Here is a 19,677-nt window from a genome sequence, read left to right on the forward strand (position 1 = left end):
CTCAATCTAATTTTTAGGGAGAATACTTTGTTCATTATTCATATAATCATGTTAAAATAATAAAGATGACTAAGATAATGGAGTCATCTTTGAAGTAGGAAGACATGAGGAATTATGTCCTTAATTAGGCAATTTAATTTTTAAATTTGAATGTTAGCCTCAAGCTAATGATGGAATTTTAGTTTTCATCCAGCAGAGGACACTGTCCGAAATCTTTTAGTCTCTTTTAAAAATGGGTTTCAATTGCTGAGAAAAACATATATAGTAAAATGTGAAATATATTCACAGCACTGGGGAATAGCTTTTTTCTCTTAAACCATTTCATGTATTGTGCTTGGATTTGGTATTTTACTATATAAAATTGACTTTCCTGTTTTTTAGAGCATTTCTTCTTTCAAGAAGCTACTATTTTTCCTCTAAAGAATGGACAGCAGAAATGGGAATATTTGTTTTAATTAAGGAAGGATTGTGAGATAAATAGTAATACATATATATCACATGTATGTTACACACACACACACACATTTAAGGAGTGGGGAAAAAAGGAAAGGCTAAAAAATCACTCAAATCAATGGATTATTGAACGAATCAACTCACTGGAAACACAAATGATCAGGCTCATATTATCCTACTTAGGACACATACTGGAAATGGACTCGATCAATGTGTCAATGTATGCATCATTGGAAAATCTACAAGAACAGATTAGGGACAGATCATTAGAGAAAAAAAAACTATAAGGCTACTAAGAATAGGCACTGACTTGATGGCATATAATGAGTGATTTTCACAGGTAGATAGTCCATAGGTAAAATCTGTTTAAGGCATATTCAGTTATTCACCTCAAGAATAAGGTAGGATGAAAGGACTAAAATATGACTCACTAATCTATGATTCAGCTTGAAATGCAGATTCATTTATCCCTATTTTTCCAGTTAGAAGATTTTTTTAAATCAATTTCTTTGTAGGATAGCGCAATATGTGCAATTTGATTCTAATTTTTAATGAGAAAATGTGAGTAAAATTCACCTACAATTGCTAAGGAAGGCCAAAATGTTAGGAGAAATTCGGGAGTATTTTATACTGCGGTCAACCAGGTTAAATGCTATATACAAGTGTTTGTAGGAATGCGACCTTTGGGCGATTTGTATAAAAAGGAAACTCGCTAATCCGGAGAAACCGAGGGAACTCTTCAGCAAACATGTATCGGGCTGCACAGGAGCTTCCTTCCCTCCCAGCACTAATCCAGCCGCAGCCTCGACTACCCACATCCACCCGGGTTTATCCTCGGATTGCTATCACAGTTCCCATCATGCAATGCTCCCTCAGACGACAGCCTCCATCCCGAGGGATTGCCATCCTGCGCACTCGGGCCTGGCCCCTGGATTTGTTTTGCTGGGAGGCCAATGGTCGCAAAGTCCGCCAATCACGCGCCTGCCCCACCTCTTGTTTCTCCCCCCCCCCTTCTCATAAAGAGCCTCCGGCAACCGCACGAACCTCCGGCGCCGCTGTTGGCTCTCTGTCTCCCGAAGGAACAGAGGTGGAGAGGACGTATCGGGCGAGAGCAGCCCCACTTACACCACCGCCTCGTATCTTCTTTTAGCGTAGGTAAGAGCCCATTTAAATGTTGCTTGGAGGGAAGAGCACGTGGAATTCATAGGTGGTGGGCATTAGCTTGCAGAAAGACCCCACTCGGGCTGCTTGCTGGCGGGCACGGGACGGAATTGGGATTACATTTCCCGGACTTCATCCCTCCCTCTTGAAGGGGCGAATGATTCGATTAAGGTCCCAAGTATTGCTGAGCTGGATCAAGACCTCGAAAGTATCCAGCAGTTCACCCTGCCGAGGGTCGCCAGAATGACAATAGCTATTTCCTGTTGTTGGTTTCGGGATGGAGAGCTTAGTAGCCTCTATTGTGGCTGGAAATGCCCGGTGGTTCTGGCTTCTGCTGCGTCAGGTGTGGAGAATCGATGGACTGATTGTTATTGGGCTTTGATGTAAAGTCTGATTTCATAAATAGACGTGATCTCCAAATTTGCAGCCTAGGCTATGATACTCCCACCAACCCCCCTTGCGATGGTTTCCTTCCTACTTTTGTCAGGTAAGGGTACCTGGCCTTCTCAGTGTTTGGGCGTTGAAGCGGATGGCCTGTCTTTCCGGAGCAGCTATAACTTTAAAGAAAAGATGCTTTCCTGGAATTCCTTCAGGTTGCAGTTTCTCAATCCACATTATTGATAAATCCAATAAATGGAGTTACTGGAAGAAATCTTAATAGAATTGCATTGTGGTGTGTGAATATTTAGCACCTACTTGATGTTATAACTGTTGGTATACTGTAGCCAGCATGGGCTTACATAAGACTTAAAAGGTTTGTTTGCTCACTAAAATGTGGAGCAATACTGAATTATGTATTCCGAATTCAGTGTAGTTGGACCCCCAGTGGTTAAAGATGCTGGAAGCTGATGGAGGCATTTCTTTAGAACAGTAATTGGAATGTGAAACTTAAAACAAATCAAGATAATGAATAGTATGGCTTCATGAAGTTGCCAGGAATCAAGCCCGAATCTATGGCACTTAGCTAACTTATAGTATTAGAAGATCAGAATCTTGCCTAGATATGTCTTAAAATCCTTTGGTGAAATCCAATGACCAAAATATAATTATCAGAAAAAAATAATACAACAGAAGTTAAGTATTCCTTTTTTGTAACTATTTGTTTAAAGTGCTTTGAAACTGAAGGGGAAAATGTTACAAACATTTAAAAACTATCTTAGAAACCTCTGAGAGAGTCAACATGGCTGAAATACAACACTTATCAGCAAATTAAAATTAATATTTGTTTATGAAGAGTAAGTTTTACAAATCACTTTTCTAAACGCACTTGAGGTCAGCCCTAAATTTAAAAGCCCTAACTGAGTAGCTATATTCACACAAACCATAAGCTAGCACACTGCATTTTAGATGGTTGACACACTGAACTGATGTTGGGTTAATGAGTTATTTATATTGTACAATCTAACTACCATAATATGTTTTAGTGCTCCAATTTTAAAGGGTTCCTTTGACAGTTATATAACTGGTGAAAACTTGTATATGGTTTCAAGTGATATGTAGGAAGAAACTTATATGTACTTGATTGTTTCTCATACCAGCTTTTAATAAAGGAGGAAATGAAAAAAAAAGTCTCTGGAGAGTTCATTTATATACTAACAGCAAATGAATCTATCATTTACATAGTCAGACACTTCATGACTGCATGGGCAGTGTCGCTTCCCTTTCAGCAACGGGCATTAAGTAAACTGGCTGTGTGTATTTGTATGTTTATGTGAGTGTATAGAAAGTGTCCCAGTGGCAGTAGGAACATTTGGGGCTGTGCCTCCTAAGCTGGGAGAATGGCTCCAACGGATCCCAGGAACAAAATCAGAGCTCTCTGCTCGGAAGAGTGTAACGTTAGGAACAGCTAAGATATGGCACAGAACCCTCAAACTCCTAGGCCTCTGGTGGAGGATCCAAGATTAAAGGGTAAGAAGGGAATTTGTGTGTGTGTCTCATAAGGAGTGACCTCAGGTGGCATCCAACAAAGATATAAAACCTGTCAAAACCCTCAATCATTATTAAAAAGTTTAAAAAGTATATGGCATATTAGATTACCAAGGAAATCACCTCAAAACCTCACCAGTTCCCCGAGACACCCGCCCCCCCCCAGGCCTGATGACAAAGCTAGATCTTGCGGTGCATTCAGAAAGTAAATAAGGGATGGAGCTGACATCACTTTGGGGGAGGGATGTTCCATAAGGGGGCACCACTTTAGAGAAGATGGGCTGCCTCAAACCCACCAAATATTTTCCCTAACAAGACCTGCAGCATGCATCTTCTGCCAGATCTGATAGGATGGGCAGATGTAATTGGGGTGAGGTGGTCCCGCAGATAACCTTGCCCCATGCTATAAAAAGAAAGATTAAAACCAGCATCTTGAATTGGATCTAGACTGGCAACCAATACAGCATGATAAGCAAAGTAGAAATATACATAACTGCTGCATTTTGCACCAAGTGAAGTGTCTGGGTATTCTTCAAGGCTAGCCCCATGTAGAGCATATTACTGTAATCCAATTGGGAGATGACAAGATCAATATGATTTGAAATAATGTAAAATTGGGGCATTAAACCTTAGACATATTGACATAAGTTTAATGATTCATGAGACTGGAATATCTTTGGGTTATTGTTTTTATGTTGGCTTTTATAGTTTTGTAAATGCCTAGAGTCACTAAGAGTAAGTAAATAAATTTTCATAAATAAATCTGGTGTTTTGGATTTGAAGTATACAGTGGCTGGGTATAATATTAGGTTCTAATCAAGTCTAGATAATATCACATTTTTTATTATTGGGAGGTATATAATTTCTTTTCCTATTAAGTTTGCTTCAAGTCAGGAGATCTGTGGCTTCCTGGTAAATCATGTAGTTTGGTTCCTGGCATTTTTAGGCAATGTGTCACAAGTTAATGAAATGCTGCTGGAGTGTTGATATTAGAATCAGGACAAGAACATATAACTTGAAACATTTCAAAAAAACATCCTGAAAGCTACATGTAGGTTATGAGATCAGAGAATTACTTGATTAAGGTGGCTCCACTTGTAATCACTCAGCCATGGGTGTAGTCATGGTGTAAGAAAAACTACCTTGAGTTCACCAGTTAAGAATTTCAACATACTGAAGAGCTAATCTTTTCAATGCAGCATAAAGTCAGGATATGAGGAGTACTAGTGATCTGGAAGAAGGATGAAGAGTGTAGATAAGCTTTTCCAAGTGGCAGTCTGTTCTCTATTGCTTATCTTTCCCTGCCAACCATGACAACAGGACCGGAAGGGAGTTGGGTGTGTTTGGGGTCCACCTTTAATATGAGGCAGGTGTGTGTGTGTGTGTGTGTGTGCGCGCGTGCGCGCGTGTGTGGCTTAACTGGCTTAGCCAGAATCCTAAGTGGGTTGAATGCACGTACCTAAAACTCTGATGTTCTCAGAGATTGTTGGCGGACAAATCAGCACAAGGATATTAAAATCAAGTTTCTTTCCTTCTCTTAGAAATGTTAATAGAACATTGCTAGCCAGCTTGGATTTATTTATTTATTTATTTATGAGACTTATATGCCGCTTTAAGTACAAGCACTCTCTAAGCGGTGTACACCAGTAAGCAATGTATATATATATTTACATTGCCCCCAACAATCTGGGTCCTCATTTTACCTACCTCGGAAGGATGGAAGGCTGAGTCAACCTTGAGCCGGTGAGATTTGAACCGCTGACCTGCTGAACACAGTCAGCTAAAGTGGCCTGCAGTACTGCACTCTAACTGCTGTGCCACCTCGGCTGGATTGTCTTTATCTAAAAACCATGATGCTATTTAATAAAATAGCTCTTTCATCCATCGTTTTAATAGGATGGCTTTAACACTATATTTATCAGGAAGTCTCACAAAAGTCTGCAGATTCAATTGTTTTAAAAAACAGATGCACTTAAGTTCAAAGCACAGCACACTGGGTATAATTATGTACTCGGAGAGCTCAACTGCATATACTGGAATTTTTCATATGACTGAAAAGTTCCTGTGATTTCTTAACTTCTCTGCATAAGGAGAGTCAACACCATATAATGTCTTGTGATTCTGTGTTGAAAGAGGCCAATTCCCTAATGTACTCATTCTAAGTCAGTGTCAGACCAATAAGGTAGCCAGACAAAAACAAGTAGTCTCTGGAGAGTTCATGTCAGAACTGCTCCCCATAAAGTGAGAAATTTAAAAGCAAATTGCTGCATAGCTGATGATAGAAGGCTGAATTAACACAAGCAGCTTTGGAGGAGAAAACATATTCCTTCTTATATGGTGACCTTCATAGTGATAGAACTACACCATCTACACATGTAGCAGTATCGGCTTGTTTTTTTGTTCTCTCTAAAGCAGGGGTCCCCAACCCCTGGTCCGTGGGCCGACACAGGTCCATGACATGCCAGAAACCGGGCCGCACAAAGACGCGAAGCCTCATCTGCAGGATGCAGGCAGCACATGAAACCACATCCCCTCTGCTCCACAGAAAAACCTCTCTCCACAGAACCAGTCCCGGGTGCCCAAAAGGCTAGGGGGGCTGCTGCTCTAGAGCCTCTAAAACTTATTCTGCTGAAATTTAGTGCCAAATCATCAAATTATAGTAATATAATTCTACTTAAACAGGCACAAATACATTTCTGTTAAGTCTCCATTAAACTAAGTGTACCTATTTTACTAAAAGAAAAGATCCTAATAATTCAGGGGAGGGGGATGTTAGCTTTGCTTCCTCGGGTGATGTCAGGATCATGCTTTCTGCAGCCAAAATTTTAGAAGCAAAAAGATTTCCCTGCTCCTGACTATATTTAGATTTCCTCATCCTGATGGTTCATATTCTAAGAGCATCTGCTTTTTCTCACTTCAATTATTAAAAGCTAGGGAAGCACTAGGACAATCTCTATACATCTGATATTAGCTGGAGCATTGGGTGATTTGTGCAAGTGCTAAACAATTTTTAATGACTTGCAGTGCCCTTTCGCCTTTTTATTGTTTTGTATCAACCAAAAGAAAGAAAAAACAATGTGAAGTAGTCTGCAGTTAGAATATGGTGAACAGCACCTTTATGTAAGAATGAATATATCAAATTTGGAAAGGTTTTGCTGTAGCTAAATTGGGGACAAATTAAGTTATCATGTGTAATGGTATGGTACAGAGCCAATATAATAATGGTGGCTAAAGAACCAGCCATGGATCCAATTCCAAGCACTCAAGTATAAATGCAATGTAATAACAAACTAATCTGTTGGCTAATTTCAGGCTCAGATGCCTATTTTAACTAAATCTAAAATAAGTCACATTATTCCTTATTGCACTGTGTACTTTGAAACATATTTACATTGACTTTGTAAAATTCTTTTTATACGCATTTTGCTATGGCTCTGTTTCATAGCTTCTTTGTTATCTTGCCTCCCAGTTTTGGTAGGTGTTGCATAAAGAAAGAAGATATGGCCTTGAAGGTAGCTGTACTACTGAGCTGTGTGCTAGGAATTGGTACCCTGACCCTGGAGGATCCTGAGGATGGAGGCAAGCATTGGGTTGTCATTGTGGCTGGTTCCAATGGTTGGTACAATTATAGGCACCAGGTGAGAAGGCTTTGCACTCCAATTGAAAAATAACTGGGTAAATGGAGGACTTCTTGCTGAATTGAATGGAATTTTTGAGGATTCCTGATACCTAGTTAAAAATGTCAGTAGACTACACTGAGAATGTCTTGTTTGTTGAAGTTTAGCCTACTCAATGCACTTTCTTATTAACATTATCCAGATGTGTAATAATAGTGAAATAACCCAGAGCTAAGATTTTTAAGCCTGAGCTGCCTATCAAAGTAACTGAGAGCCATCACTGCAACCAGTCTTCTGTACTTCAGCTTTCAAATATTTATTCTTACAACTTGAAGAAACTCTGTAATATGATAGAGGAAATTGTTCTTGTTAATTGTCTTAACTGTCCTCTTGAGTAGAAAGGCATAATAAATAGAGTCAAAAATATTGCTATCATTCTGCTTGTAGCACAGCATGATTTAGATTTATTTAGACTTCACAACCCATCTAGAATTCACCAAATTGGCACCAAATCTTAACATTTTTAGCAAAATTTCAGACACTTAAGAGGTTTTGCATTCATTCCTTCTTTGTTGTAGTTCAGAGTCAGAACAGAGTATTGCTTTCTCCTCATTTAGCACCTGCATTCTGTTCCAGTGACTTGGTCATTAAATGATATTGTCACTAAATGAACATGTTGCAAAGATCACTGGTTGCTACCATCTCATTCAGATAAAGTTCTCTGGTACAATGTCCAACCTGTTTTTCCTCCCTTTTTTGCCCCCTCATAGGGTGGAGAGATTGCTCAAACAAGCTGTCTCTTCCTGAACTGCTTTTCTCCACAGCACAGGGCTTCCCTAAAAATTGCTAATGCAAGTTAACAGGCTCGGGTCTGTGACCTTAATTAGTTAATTAGAATCCTGCTGCCTGAAACTAACCAAACTTTAATCAGTTTCACATTGTCAGGAAATTTTGTAGTGAATGCTACATAGGTCTGAAATGATTTTTTAATTATAATGTATAATCTTTGTATTTGAGAATGGTCACTAACTAAGATAGTCACCAAGCAAGAAGTACTGTAAATAAGGCAATCTGGTAAGTTTTGCAGTTCCTGTTCAGTTTTGTAAATATTAAGTACAAACCAGGTCAAAGAGAAACAGACAGAGTAAGATATGTATGGAGGAGGAAGCTTGAGGTAAGGAAAATTTCATTGATAATCACATGAAGAGAAGTTGCAACAGAAGATGTAGAAACAGCAGCCCTCAGATTCTGTAGAAAGACATGTTTACCTTTTTAAAAAATGTTAAGAGCAGCAGTGATTTTTATTGTGAAATCTTCTTCTCTTTTGCACCAAACTTGTTCGTCCTTATTGCAACTAGAAACTTGTTGACGGAAGAGGAAAACTGTATTAAATTGTAATTGGCCAGAATAACTTCGGACTATTTGGACTATATTTGGACTTTAGCTCCCAGATTTCTTCAACTGGCATGAGAATTCTGAGAATTGAAGTTCACAGATCTTAAATTTGCCAAGGTTGAGAAACAATGCCTAAAAAATGCTCTGTCTTCAGATGTTTTTTAGTTCCCTAAACTTTACTTTTTATTATTAATCCCCATCTGTTCTGTGACATTTCAGCATGTAACATGGCTAAAATGTCTCTATAGATCTTTATTCCACTATGCTTGCAATAGAGAAGAAAATGGAAAGGCTAGCATAATAGTGACCTCTGCATTTTGTGTGACAAAGTTGTCCCAATATTGGAACATAAATACACATACATTTTCAGAATTGTTGGATTAAAAATGCTGTTCATTCTATGTGTTTCTGAGAAAAAAATATTAAAGAAAATACTGATATCGACTACAGAATGGTGTGGGGATTTTTTGCAATAAACCTTTTGTATTATTGAATTTTAAAGCACTTGTGAAAGTCATTCATTACAGTGTCCTCTGAAAGTTAAATGTTGCGTAATAACCGTTTCTTACTAAACCAGGAAATTAGAGGACTTCAAATACTGAACAACATCCAACAATATGAACTTGGCCAATTGTTACTTTGGCTTAGCTATAGGTTTAATTTCTGGTTTAAAAGAATTTTCTCAGTATTTTTCAGATCGTATAGAAACATTTTCAAAATAAATAACCTCTTCTCACCACTTTTTCCTGCTCTTTATTTGGAATAAGTTAGACTTACTACAATAGACTCTCTGGAATGAAAAAAAGTATCTATGGTTGTGAGCATATAGTTTCTTTTGAGGGTGACTCATAATTTTGCAGGTATTGGCTTGCCCTTCCCAAGCAGTGACCCACACAGCAAACCACAGGAATTCAGTGAAGTGTGAATGCTATAAAAATAGTCTCAAATTTGGCCTTTCTGTCTTCAAAACTGTGTGTTTTTGCAGTTGCTAGATATGCAAACGCTACAAGCTGTTGGAACTGGAAAGTTCTAGAATTACACCTGCAAATCATCAAACCTTTATTATGGTCAAAGGCCACCATAAGGAGGGTGAAGTGCAATCAATTAAAAAGCATAGAAAATACATCAGAGTCTAAAGAATAGTAATTATAAAACATTAAAGGATTATAAAACAGAAGTATATATAAAGCAAAAGTCTAAAAAGAATCTAAAAGGAGAGGTTAGAAGCATTAGATTGGATGTAGGGAGCATAAAAATTAGTAAGTGGTAGACTAAATGTATCACAGTACAGAGCACTCTAGGACGAGGAACTAGTGCTCATTGAGACTAGATTATGGCACAGATCATCTGATGAATTTTAAGCACTGCTGCATACAAAATGGCAACGTATGTTGTATCAGGGTCAGTATCTGAAAACAGCAGGGAGATGTAGATTTCTCCTATGTACCCTGGGTAATGTACAGTACACTGTACAATAATGGTGAGATGAGGCTAGTGCAAATGTCTCTGTAATACATGTGCTGGACAAATATATGTTTTGTTATTTCTTTGTGTTCAGAGTCACAGAAATGTGTAGAGAATTTTCCTGCCTCAGCCTTCAAGGACAGCTGTAGAGAGGGCATGAAAAGTAAAGGCCCTCTGATAGTTAGGTACTTTAAGATTAGTTACATATGCAATAGGGAAGGCAGAGTACCTGTTGGATTCACAGACAATAAAGCCCGGGATCTGGTTAGATCCAGTTGCATTGGATTGGCCTGACCATATCCCATGCTGAGTAGAAGATACAGTATGTGTGGCTCAGTGCCATGTTGAACTATTCTTCTGTGAATGTTTTTTTCTCAGAGGATCCTGTCTGATTCCCAATGAACAATTGTGTTCCAACACAATATTGTGAAAAACAAGACATTAACTTAAGTAAAATCCATATAATGTCATAATGTCTTGTCTTTGTAGAAAAACAGCTGGTAAAGAAAACTATCTTACATCTTTCAGGCTGATGCATGCCATGCTTACCAAATTGTGCACCGGAATGGTATACCAGATGAACGAATCATTGTCATGATGTATGATGACATTGCTTATAATGATGAGTAAGTAGTAAACATTTAGCCGTGCATATCATCTTTGCAACAATGCTACAAATAAAGTCACAAGGTTGTTTTTTTTTTCATAAAGTCTCAATTTCACAACAGTAACTTTCACTTACTGTTTGAATAAGCCTCACATAATTTTTTCAGGCACACTCCACAACCAACTCATTTGGGCTTACCCAACTGCCTTAAACTATTTTTCTCAGGAAACAAAAACACAGCTTGCATTTCATTGGAATGATCAGTACCGATAGTCCTCAACTTATGACCAGTTGTTTAATGACTGTTTGCGGTCATGACAGCCTCCCTACGGATACTTTACGGCCCTAAAGCAAGCCACCATATAGTCTTGCACTGGGTCCCCCTAGTCCCATAAGCGCATGTTGAGTGCTTGACAACCTGTTCTCATTTACAGTTAGTATCCTGCAATCATGTGATTGCCATTTGCAATCTTCTCTGTCAGCTTCCCCAAAAGGTCAGTGGGAAAGCCATTAGGGAATGTTGCAAATAGAAGGGACGTTGGCTTTGAGGTCTATTCCCCCTCCCCTCCGCAGGGAAGAGAAATCTTCCACCATGTTGGAGGAATAAACCTCAAATCTGGCGAAAATACTCCATGATACTACTTAAAATGATATCACATAAAAACTATGATCTATAGATAAGGAAAGGATAATAGTTTTCACAGGGACTGGATAAGTGGTAAGATAATGAACTAATGTTAAGAATACCAAAGATTTAGGGGGGGGGGGTTACTACCTCATCAAACAAGATATGTGTATCTAAAAGTCTGGAAATGCTATGTGTATTTTTATTTTTTTGTTACCTGGAGGCTAACAATCATCATCATCATGACATTGGAGGAAAAAGGTAATTAAGGGAGAAAGTTTAATGGATCAGGATGGGGAAATTGGCTTCCTTGAAGGAAAAACTAGATTTTCCTCAAAGATTAGAATCCTTATTTAGCATAAGACTTGCTTTGTAGAAGGTTCTGCTTTCGAAAGCAGTTCATGTTATGAAATCTCTAGAGATTATGATATTTTATTTGTGCATGTAGTATTCACACTCTTTTTCCATTTCCAGCAATCCAACCAAAGGCATTATTATTAATCGACCAAATGGCACAGATGTATACAGAGGAGTAATAAAGGATTACACAAATGATGTAAGTGTCTGATTTCCTTGCATAATGATACGGAACAGAGGAGCTAATTGGGGCTCAAACAGTGCTTGATGTTATAAAAGCAGTAATTAAACCCAAATAAAAAATATTGTACTTCCAAATAATAAGAGTGCAAATTATGGAAAATGCTATTTCATTTAGGCTTTTATGCTCCTGAAGGCCATTTTAATCCTGGACTCCACGCTTTGTTTTGTTACCTCAGACCAATTCAGCTGGCACGTACCTTCTCTGCTCTCATCATTCTCTCCACCAGGCTTTTTTTTTTTTTTAAGATCGGAGTCACATCCTATACTGTACTTATCCTTCTGGTTGAGAAACATTGCTGTTGCTTACATATAATGAAGGTGTTATTATATTATATATAATAATAAAGGCAGGATACAAATAAATTAAACAGATACGCTGGTTATGGGTTGTTTGCTACAGATTCAGAACAAAGAGCTCATTTCATTTTTCAATTTGTACCGATCTATAGGATGTTACGCCAGAGAACTTCCTTGCCGTGCTAAGGGGTGATGCTGAAGCAGTAAAGAATATAGGATCAGGAAAAGTATTACGAAGGTAATAGGAAAAAGGATAGACTAGGTTCCCAAAAGATGACTTCGTTGCTAATGTAATTTTATAGACTTTATTTATTTTATAAATAAGTGATGAGTTCCTTTGTGTTTTGCAGTGGCCCCAAGGATCATGTATTTGTTTACTTCACGGATCATGGTGGCCCTGGAATTCTGGCTTTTCCAAATGATGATGTATGTTTTTCCACACAAAATGCCTGCCTGTGTGTCTGCAAGGAAACCAAACAGGAGAGGAAGGGAGGGGGAGAGAGAAAGCTCCTCAGTGTTTATTTCTTTGGTTCTTTTATGAAAAGGAAACCAGAATATCAGCTTCAGAATTTGACACGGGATGCTTGCAGAAATTGTTCTGAATATTGAGGGGAGGTCCATGTGTACGTATGAATAATAGTATGAAAGAATGTATGTATATTGGTTGAGAATTGTAATGAATTTTCCAAGTAGTATATATTTTAGATTGACTTTAAAAATAGAATGTAAATAATTATTGCTTTGATTTCTGAATTTATATCTTCTTTCTCTAATTTAGATAATTTATGAGATTTATTTTACTTCCAACAACTTGGTTTTATCAAAACAGGGACTAAACTCAAAAATCAGGCTTCTTTTTAATCTTGGATATGTGGATAATTATGCCAGTGTATATCTCAAGTTGTAAGGATTTCATATAATTTTGGGGGAGGAATGCTTACAGTGTGTTTCTAATTTTATTTGCTTGAGAACATTGAGAGCTAATTGTGGTCAATTTGTTTTCCAGCTCAAGGTGCAACACCTGAACAAGACAATTAGGTATATGTACAATCATAAAAAATTCCAAAAGGTAACATTCTTATGTTCCAGATATAAAAATACCATAGAAAATTTCTTTGTAGCTTTGCAACTATTTTTACAATAGTTTAATAGGAAGGATGACATTATAGAAAGTTAGACGATTGTGTTATCAAGTATTATAGGAATTATAGTACTATAGCAGTAAACCTGCAAGCTTTGTTATTTATTGCAATCGACTGCATGAAAATCTTGGTTTTGAAGTATCTGGGAATCATACAGTATTCAGTTCTATGCTGTGATACAAAAAAATTGCACTAATAAGCTGCTTGGAATGTGGCCATGTTCACAAGATTATGAGGAAAATGCAAGGGAAATTGATGTTAAATCTGGGCTCAGTTCTATGAAGGCTTCTTTTTCACGGTACTCTGACTGTTATAGCTCTGGTATGATTAAAGATGAGTAAGAATTAATTTGGGACATAAGATGTAAATAGAATAAGAGCAAACTCCACTCCTTTCTAACACTGATGATGTTATCTATGAAATGTGTAAGAAAACCATCAAGCTCAGAGAGAACAAAGGACCCCATAGGTCAGCCCTAGGTACAAATATACTATCATTGCAACTCACTTTTTTAAAAAGTATAGTGTGAAATACAGTGCTACATAGCTAAGTTGTCATCTGTTTTGAATGCCTGCATTGAAACACAAGATGCTTATATTATTCTCTGTTTGATATGAATGCTCATTTCCAGAGAAAAAGATAAAATAGAATCTTTTTTCTTCAATTCTATTAATCTAGAGACCCCAAATAGCATTTAGTTGATGTGTTCTATTTATATTCCCCTTCCAATGTCTTAGAAACTTGTACAATAAATCATCCAATTTGAAATAGAGATTTTAAAAAATAATTGTGTTTAAAGGTACCATGTTCTCATGCAAACAGATTGGAAAGAGTTTCAACTGCCTTTTAGTCAGCATCTTATAAAATTTGTGTTTGCCAACATATGTGAAAATTGTGACTCGCTAGCCAGGATTCCCAATCACTGAGAGGTGCTGACTCAGAATTATATCTTGAGGATTCCAGATCAGAGAGGGCTACTTTAAAAGGCAATATAATAGAGGGAAAAAAGTGAATATAATGAACCAACCACTGCTAAAATATTTCTAATGGAGTCTTCTTTAAATTACAGATGGTTTTTTACATTGAAGCATGTGAGTCTGGATCAATGATGGAAAATTTACCTAATAATATTAATGGTAAGTGATCAGTCAGTATTTTGATGTGGAACTAATAAGTAACACTAGAGAAAACTCAGCTTAATGGAACATTTGAAGGAAAAATTCTCAATCCAAATTTATATCATAGACATTAATTTATGAAATTATAGTAATTTGCAAAGTCACATAATTGACACTTTCATATAATTTGTGCCCATTTATTTGTTGATTCAATTTGGGTGCCACCTTACTCCATTTTATTTTGGGACACTCACAATAATAACATAAAAAATACAGAATGCAAAAATAACCAAAGCAAGTATAAAAATAACAACAGAATAATGACAAGATGGCAGTCCAACAACAAAGGAAACATAAATCACAAACAGGGAAGTCTCAACCACCCTACCCCGAAGTCTGGAAGGTCAACCAGGTATTTAAGTCCTTCTGGAATGCAATATGTTAGTGGTGGCGAACCTATGGCACGCGTGCCACAGGTGGCACGCAGAGCCCTCTCTATGGACACACGCGCGTCGCCCCAGTCCTAGGCCTTCAGCTGGGTTTTATAAAACCTTTTCACTTTAGGCCTCCACCACCGTGTGCAAAAAAAAAAGTTCAATCAATCAATCAGTCAATTTCAACTATTCACGGGAAAAAAAAGATCTTGCAAAGTTGGAATTGATTGATTGAACTTTTTAGTCCCACCCAGTCTGCCGTTACCACTGCAGCCACGCCTACCCAATGGGCCACACCCACCCGGCACCCGACGATACATAAGTGGGTTTTGGGTTGCAGTTTGAGCACTCGGTCTCTAAAAGGTTTGCCATCACTGCCATATATATTTCAGGAGGGACCTCATTCCAAAGAGGAAATACCACTACAGAGGAGACATGCTTCTTGGGTCCTGAAAGGTGACACTCTTTAATTGAGAGGCCTGGAGCATGTCCACTGGGCTGGAATGTATCAGTTAGGCAGAAACCATGGGAGTCTGACGGCCCTCCGGATATCCAGGTCCTATGCCATGTAGACCATATAGATAATAATAATAATAATAATAATAATAATAATAATAATGATGATGATGATGATAACAAAATACAAAGACCTACAAATAGAAATAGAAAGACTGTGGCAAAAGCAAGCAAGGGTAATACCAATAGTGATAGGCTCCTTGGGTGCAATCCCAAAACAGCTGGAGCACCACTTGAACACCGTTGGCATTGACAAATTCGCTATTAATCAATTGCAAAAGGCGGCCTTACTAGGAACTGCTTCCATCCTGCGACGATATCTGTAATACCATCAAATGTCCACATCTGCCTATCCCAGGTCCTTGGTAAGGACTCGATAGGTAGACAAAAATGCCAAATCCAGTCTGAACATCTGGCTGACTGTGCAGTAATCATCAACAACAACAGTAATAATAATAATAATCCCCCAGTGAGGCACTACCTTGACGTGGTTGTGGGGCTTGTGTACTCTGAGGAAGATGAGAGCTATGCCAGAAGTTCAACCATACTGGACAGGTTTCATCAGAGGAGTCAGACAAAGAGTGTCTCTCCCATAAAAATATGGTGAGACGTAAATTAGAGAATGCCATACTGGCTCGGATGTCGCCCGGTTTAACAAGGTCCGCGCTAGATATTGGAGTTCCTGGATATCTGGTGAAAAATGGGTTACAGGACTCAGGACTGTTGGCTGAGCAACCAGGGCCAGCAGCTGCAGAACTACTGGAAGAAAAGGTGTTTACCCGTCGCAGATACACAGTGATGGAAAACAAAGAAATAATGATCTGTTACTACAGATCAAGTCCAACAAGAAGAGGATATCTAAAACGAATGCACCAGTTCTGGAAAGAACAACATCCAGAATCAGAAATAACAGAACAGAGACTAGCAGATCAACGCCGATTTATAACACGAAATAAAATATTCACAGAAACAGAATTGGACGAACTGCAAAGGTTTACCCAGGGCAAAGAAATCAAAGCCTTACCAGAAGTAATTCAGAATGTAGAGGCAAACCAGGGGGAGTTGGCAGTGAAGGAATCTAGCAGAGATATACAACTGTTCTCATTTGGAAACCAGGCACCTCTACCTCAGGAAGAACAAAACCCTCTAACTAAAGAAATAAAAGAATTGAAACAAAGAATAACTGAGCATCTAGAACAGCACAAAAACAACAGAATAAGGCTGCCTGCATTGAAGCTTGTTCCAAAGAAACAGCTAGCACAAGCATTAAAAGATGCAAATACTGCAATAGCAAGTATAAGCACCAATTCACTGCAAGAAACAAACCAACTAATGTACAGCACAGCTGCAGTTATAACAGAATACCTGGGATGCAAAATCAACAAAAAAGAAAAACAAACAAACAGTGCACCACAAAAATGGAAGGTTAGACTAGAAAATAAGATCAGCAAGTTAAGATCACATGCAAGCAAGCTAGAACAGATGAAAGAAAAGAAGCTGAAGAACAAGAAGACCAAAGAATACCTAATCAAGAAATACCACTTAGAAACAAGGAAGATCAGGGAAGCACTGGAAATAATAAAGCAACAAATAACAGCTATAGCCAGGAAAATCAGTAGATATGAAGCTCGAATTGCAAACTATAGGCAGAACCTCCAATTTCAATCCAATCAGAAACGTTTCTACCAATCCATCAATGGAGAAACTGCAAGGAATCAGTCAGTACCTGACAAGGAAGAAACAGTGCAGTTCTGGAAGCAGATATGGGATAACCCAAAGAAATACAACAAGGATGCGGCTTGGTTAAAAGAGGTGGATGCAAATAAAACAGAAGTTGAAATGAAAGAACTAGTAATAACAACAAAAATGGTAGAAAAAAGAGCAAAGAAAATCAAAAATTGGTCAGCACCAGGTGAAGATGAACTGCATGGGTTTTGGTTGAAACATCTAACTGTTATACACCCACTCATTGCCAAGCAGTTCAACAATATACTACAAGGAGGAGAAATTGAAAAGTGGCTAACAACTGGGAAAACCTACCTAATAATGAAAAATCCAGCAAAAGGGGCAACACCAGGTAACTACAGGCCAATTACCTGCTTACCAACAACTTTCAAATTACTAACTGGTGTGGTAGCTGATGCAGTACAACAGCATCTAGTTGAAAACAATCTCTTTCCACCTGAGCAGAAAGGAAACCGCCCCAATAGCAGAGGAACAAAAGATCAACTCCTAATAGACAAAATGATCTTGGAAAACTGCAAGAGAAGGAAGACCAACCTGAATGTGGCATGGATTGACTACAAAAAGGCATTTGACTCTCTGCCACATGATTGGATAATAAAGTGCCTAGAAATAACAGGAGTCAGTAGAAACATCAGAAAATTTGTGCAAAGATCGATGGCACAATGGAAGACACAGTTGCAGATCAATGGTGAGAGGCTGGGAGAGGTTAATATCAAGAGAGGAATATTTCAAGGAGATTCATTATCACCATTACTATTTGTTATTGCACTGTTTCCTCTGTCAACAATACTGAATAACTCAGGACATGGCTATCAAACATCAAAAACATCTGCCAGACTATCCCACCTCCTTTACATGGATGATCTGAAGCTGTATGGAAAAACATCATCTGAAATAGAATCGCTACTCAACAATGTCCATATATATAGCCAAGATATTGTAATGGAGTTTGGCTTGGATAAATGTGCCACACTTACTATCAAACAAGGAAAAATAGTGAAAACTGAAGGAATCAAGATGCCCCACGAAAATAACATTAGGAGTCTTGATGAGGAAGAGTACTACAAATACTTGGGTATCCTTCAAGCTGACAACATCAAGCACACTGAAGTCAAGAAAAAGATTAGAGGTGAATACATCAAGAGAGTAAAAAAGATCTTAAAGTCCAAACTCAATGGAGGAAATACATAAAGGCAATCAACACCTGGGCAATCCCAGTCATTAGGTACACAGCTGGAATAGTGGACTGGACTCAAGCAGAACTAAAAGTAATGGATAGGCAGACCAGAAAAATAATGACAATGAATCATGCCCTTCATCCACGCAGTGACATTGATAGACTTTATCTACCAAGGCAAATAGGTGGGTGTGGAATGCTACAAGTACATCAGATGGTTGAAGAAGAAAAAATGGCTTTGGAACAATATCTGAAGAACAATGATGAAGATGCACTGAAATTAGTATATCAGGAAGGCTTACTGACTACTGGAGAGACAAACTGGCCTACAAGAAAGACCAAATGAAGAACAGAATAGAGGCATGGGAAGACAAAGCACTACATGGCCAATACGTGAAAAAAATAGCTGGGAAAGCAGATAATAATCAGACCTGGCAATGGCTAAGAGCAGGAAAATTGAAGAAAGAGACCGAGGGACTAATTCTGGCTGCACAAGACCGAGCCTTAAGGACAAATGCATACAAAGTCAAAATTGAGAAGACAGCAACAGACAGTAAGTTCCGCCTATGCAAAGAAGCTGAAGAAACAGTGGACCACTTGGTAAGCTGTTGCAAGAAGATTGCACAAACTGATTACAAGCAGCGGCATGACAAAGTAGCTACAATGGTGCATTGGAAGATCTGCAAAAAATATCATTTGCCTGTAAGCAAAAACTGTGGGATCATAAAATAGAGAAAGTCATAGAAAATGATAAAATTAAACTGCTCTGGGACTTCAGAATTCAAACAGACAAGCACCTGCAACATAACACCCCAGACTTAACAATTGTCGATAAGAAAGACAAAAAAGTCTGGATAGTGGACGTGGCAGTGCCTGGAGACAGCAGAATAGACGAGAAAGAATTGGAGAAGATAACAAAATACAAAGACCTACAAATAGAAATAGAAAGACTGTGCAGCAAAAGCAAACAAGGGTAGTACCAATAGTAATAGGCTCCTTGGGTGCAATCCCAAAACAACTGGAGCACCACTTGAACACCATTGGCATTGACAAATTTGCTATTAGTCAATTGCAAAAGGCGGCCTTACTAGGAACTGCCTCCATCCTGTGACGATACCTGTAATACCATCAAACATCCACATCTGCCTATCCCAGGTCCTGGGTAAGGACTCGATAGGTAGACAAAATGCCAAATCCAGTCTGAACATCTGGCTGACTGGGCGTGGTTGTGGGGCTTGTGTACTCTGAGGAAGGTGAGAGCTATACCAGAGGTTCAACCATATTGGACAGGTCTCATCAGAGGAGTCAGACAAAGAGTGTCTCTCCCATAAAAAATATGGTGAGACGTAAATTTCAGAATGCCATACCGGCTCGGATGTCGCCCGGGTTAACAAGGTCC

General features: G+C 38.4%; 1 protein-coding gene across 1 annotated transcript; it reads left to right on the forward strand.

The window, feature by feature from the left end:
• Nucleotides 1–1,403: 1,403 nt before the first annotated feature.
• Nucleotides 1,404–17,510, forward strand: LOC120298203 (legumain-like; the record flags this gene model as incomplete). Its single annotated transcript, XM_039321670.1, has 10 exons — nucleotides 1,404–1,608; nucleotides 7,010–7,178; nucleotides 10,545–10,642; nucleotides 11,723–11,804; nucleotides 12,298–12,383; nucleotides 12,496–12,571; nucleotides 13,152–13,214; nucleotides 14,357–14,427; nucleotides 14,625–14,630; nucleotides 17,505–17,510. Coding segments are annotated over exons 2-10 (626 nt in total), but the record flags the coding sequence as incomplete, so codon positions are not given.
• Nucleotides 17,511–19,677: the final 2,167 nt, after the last annotated feature.

Source organism: Crotalus tigris, unplaced genomic scaffold, assembly GCF_016545835.1.
Source record: "Crotalus tigris isolate CLP2741 ecotype Arizona unplaced genomic scaffold, ASM1654583v1 scf7180000023777.99059, whole genome shotgun sequence".
Classification (NCBI taxonomy): Eukaryota; Metazoa; Chordata; class Lepidosauria; order Squamata; family Viperidae; genus Crotalus; species Crotalus tigris.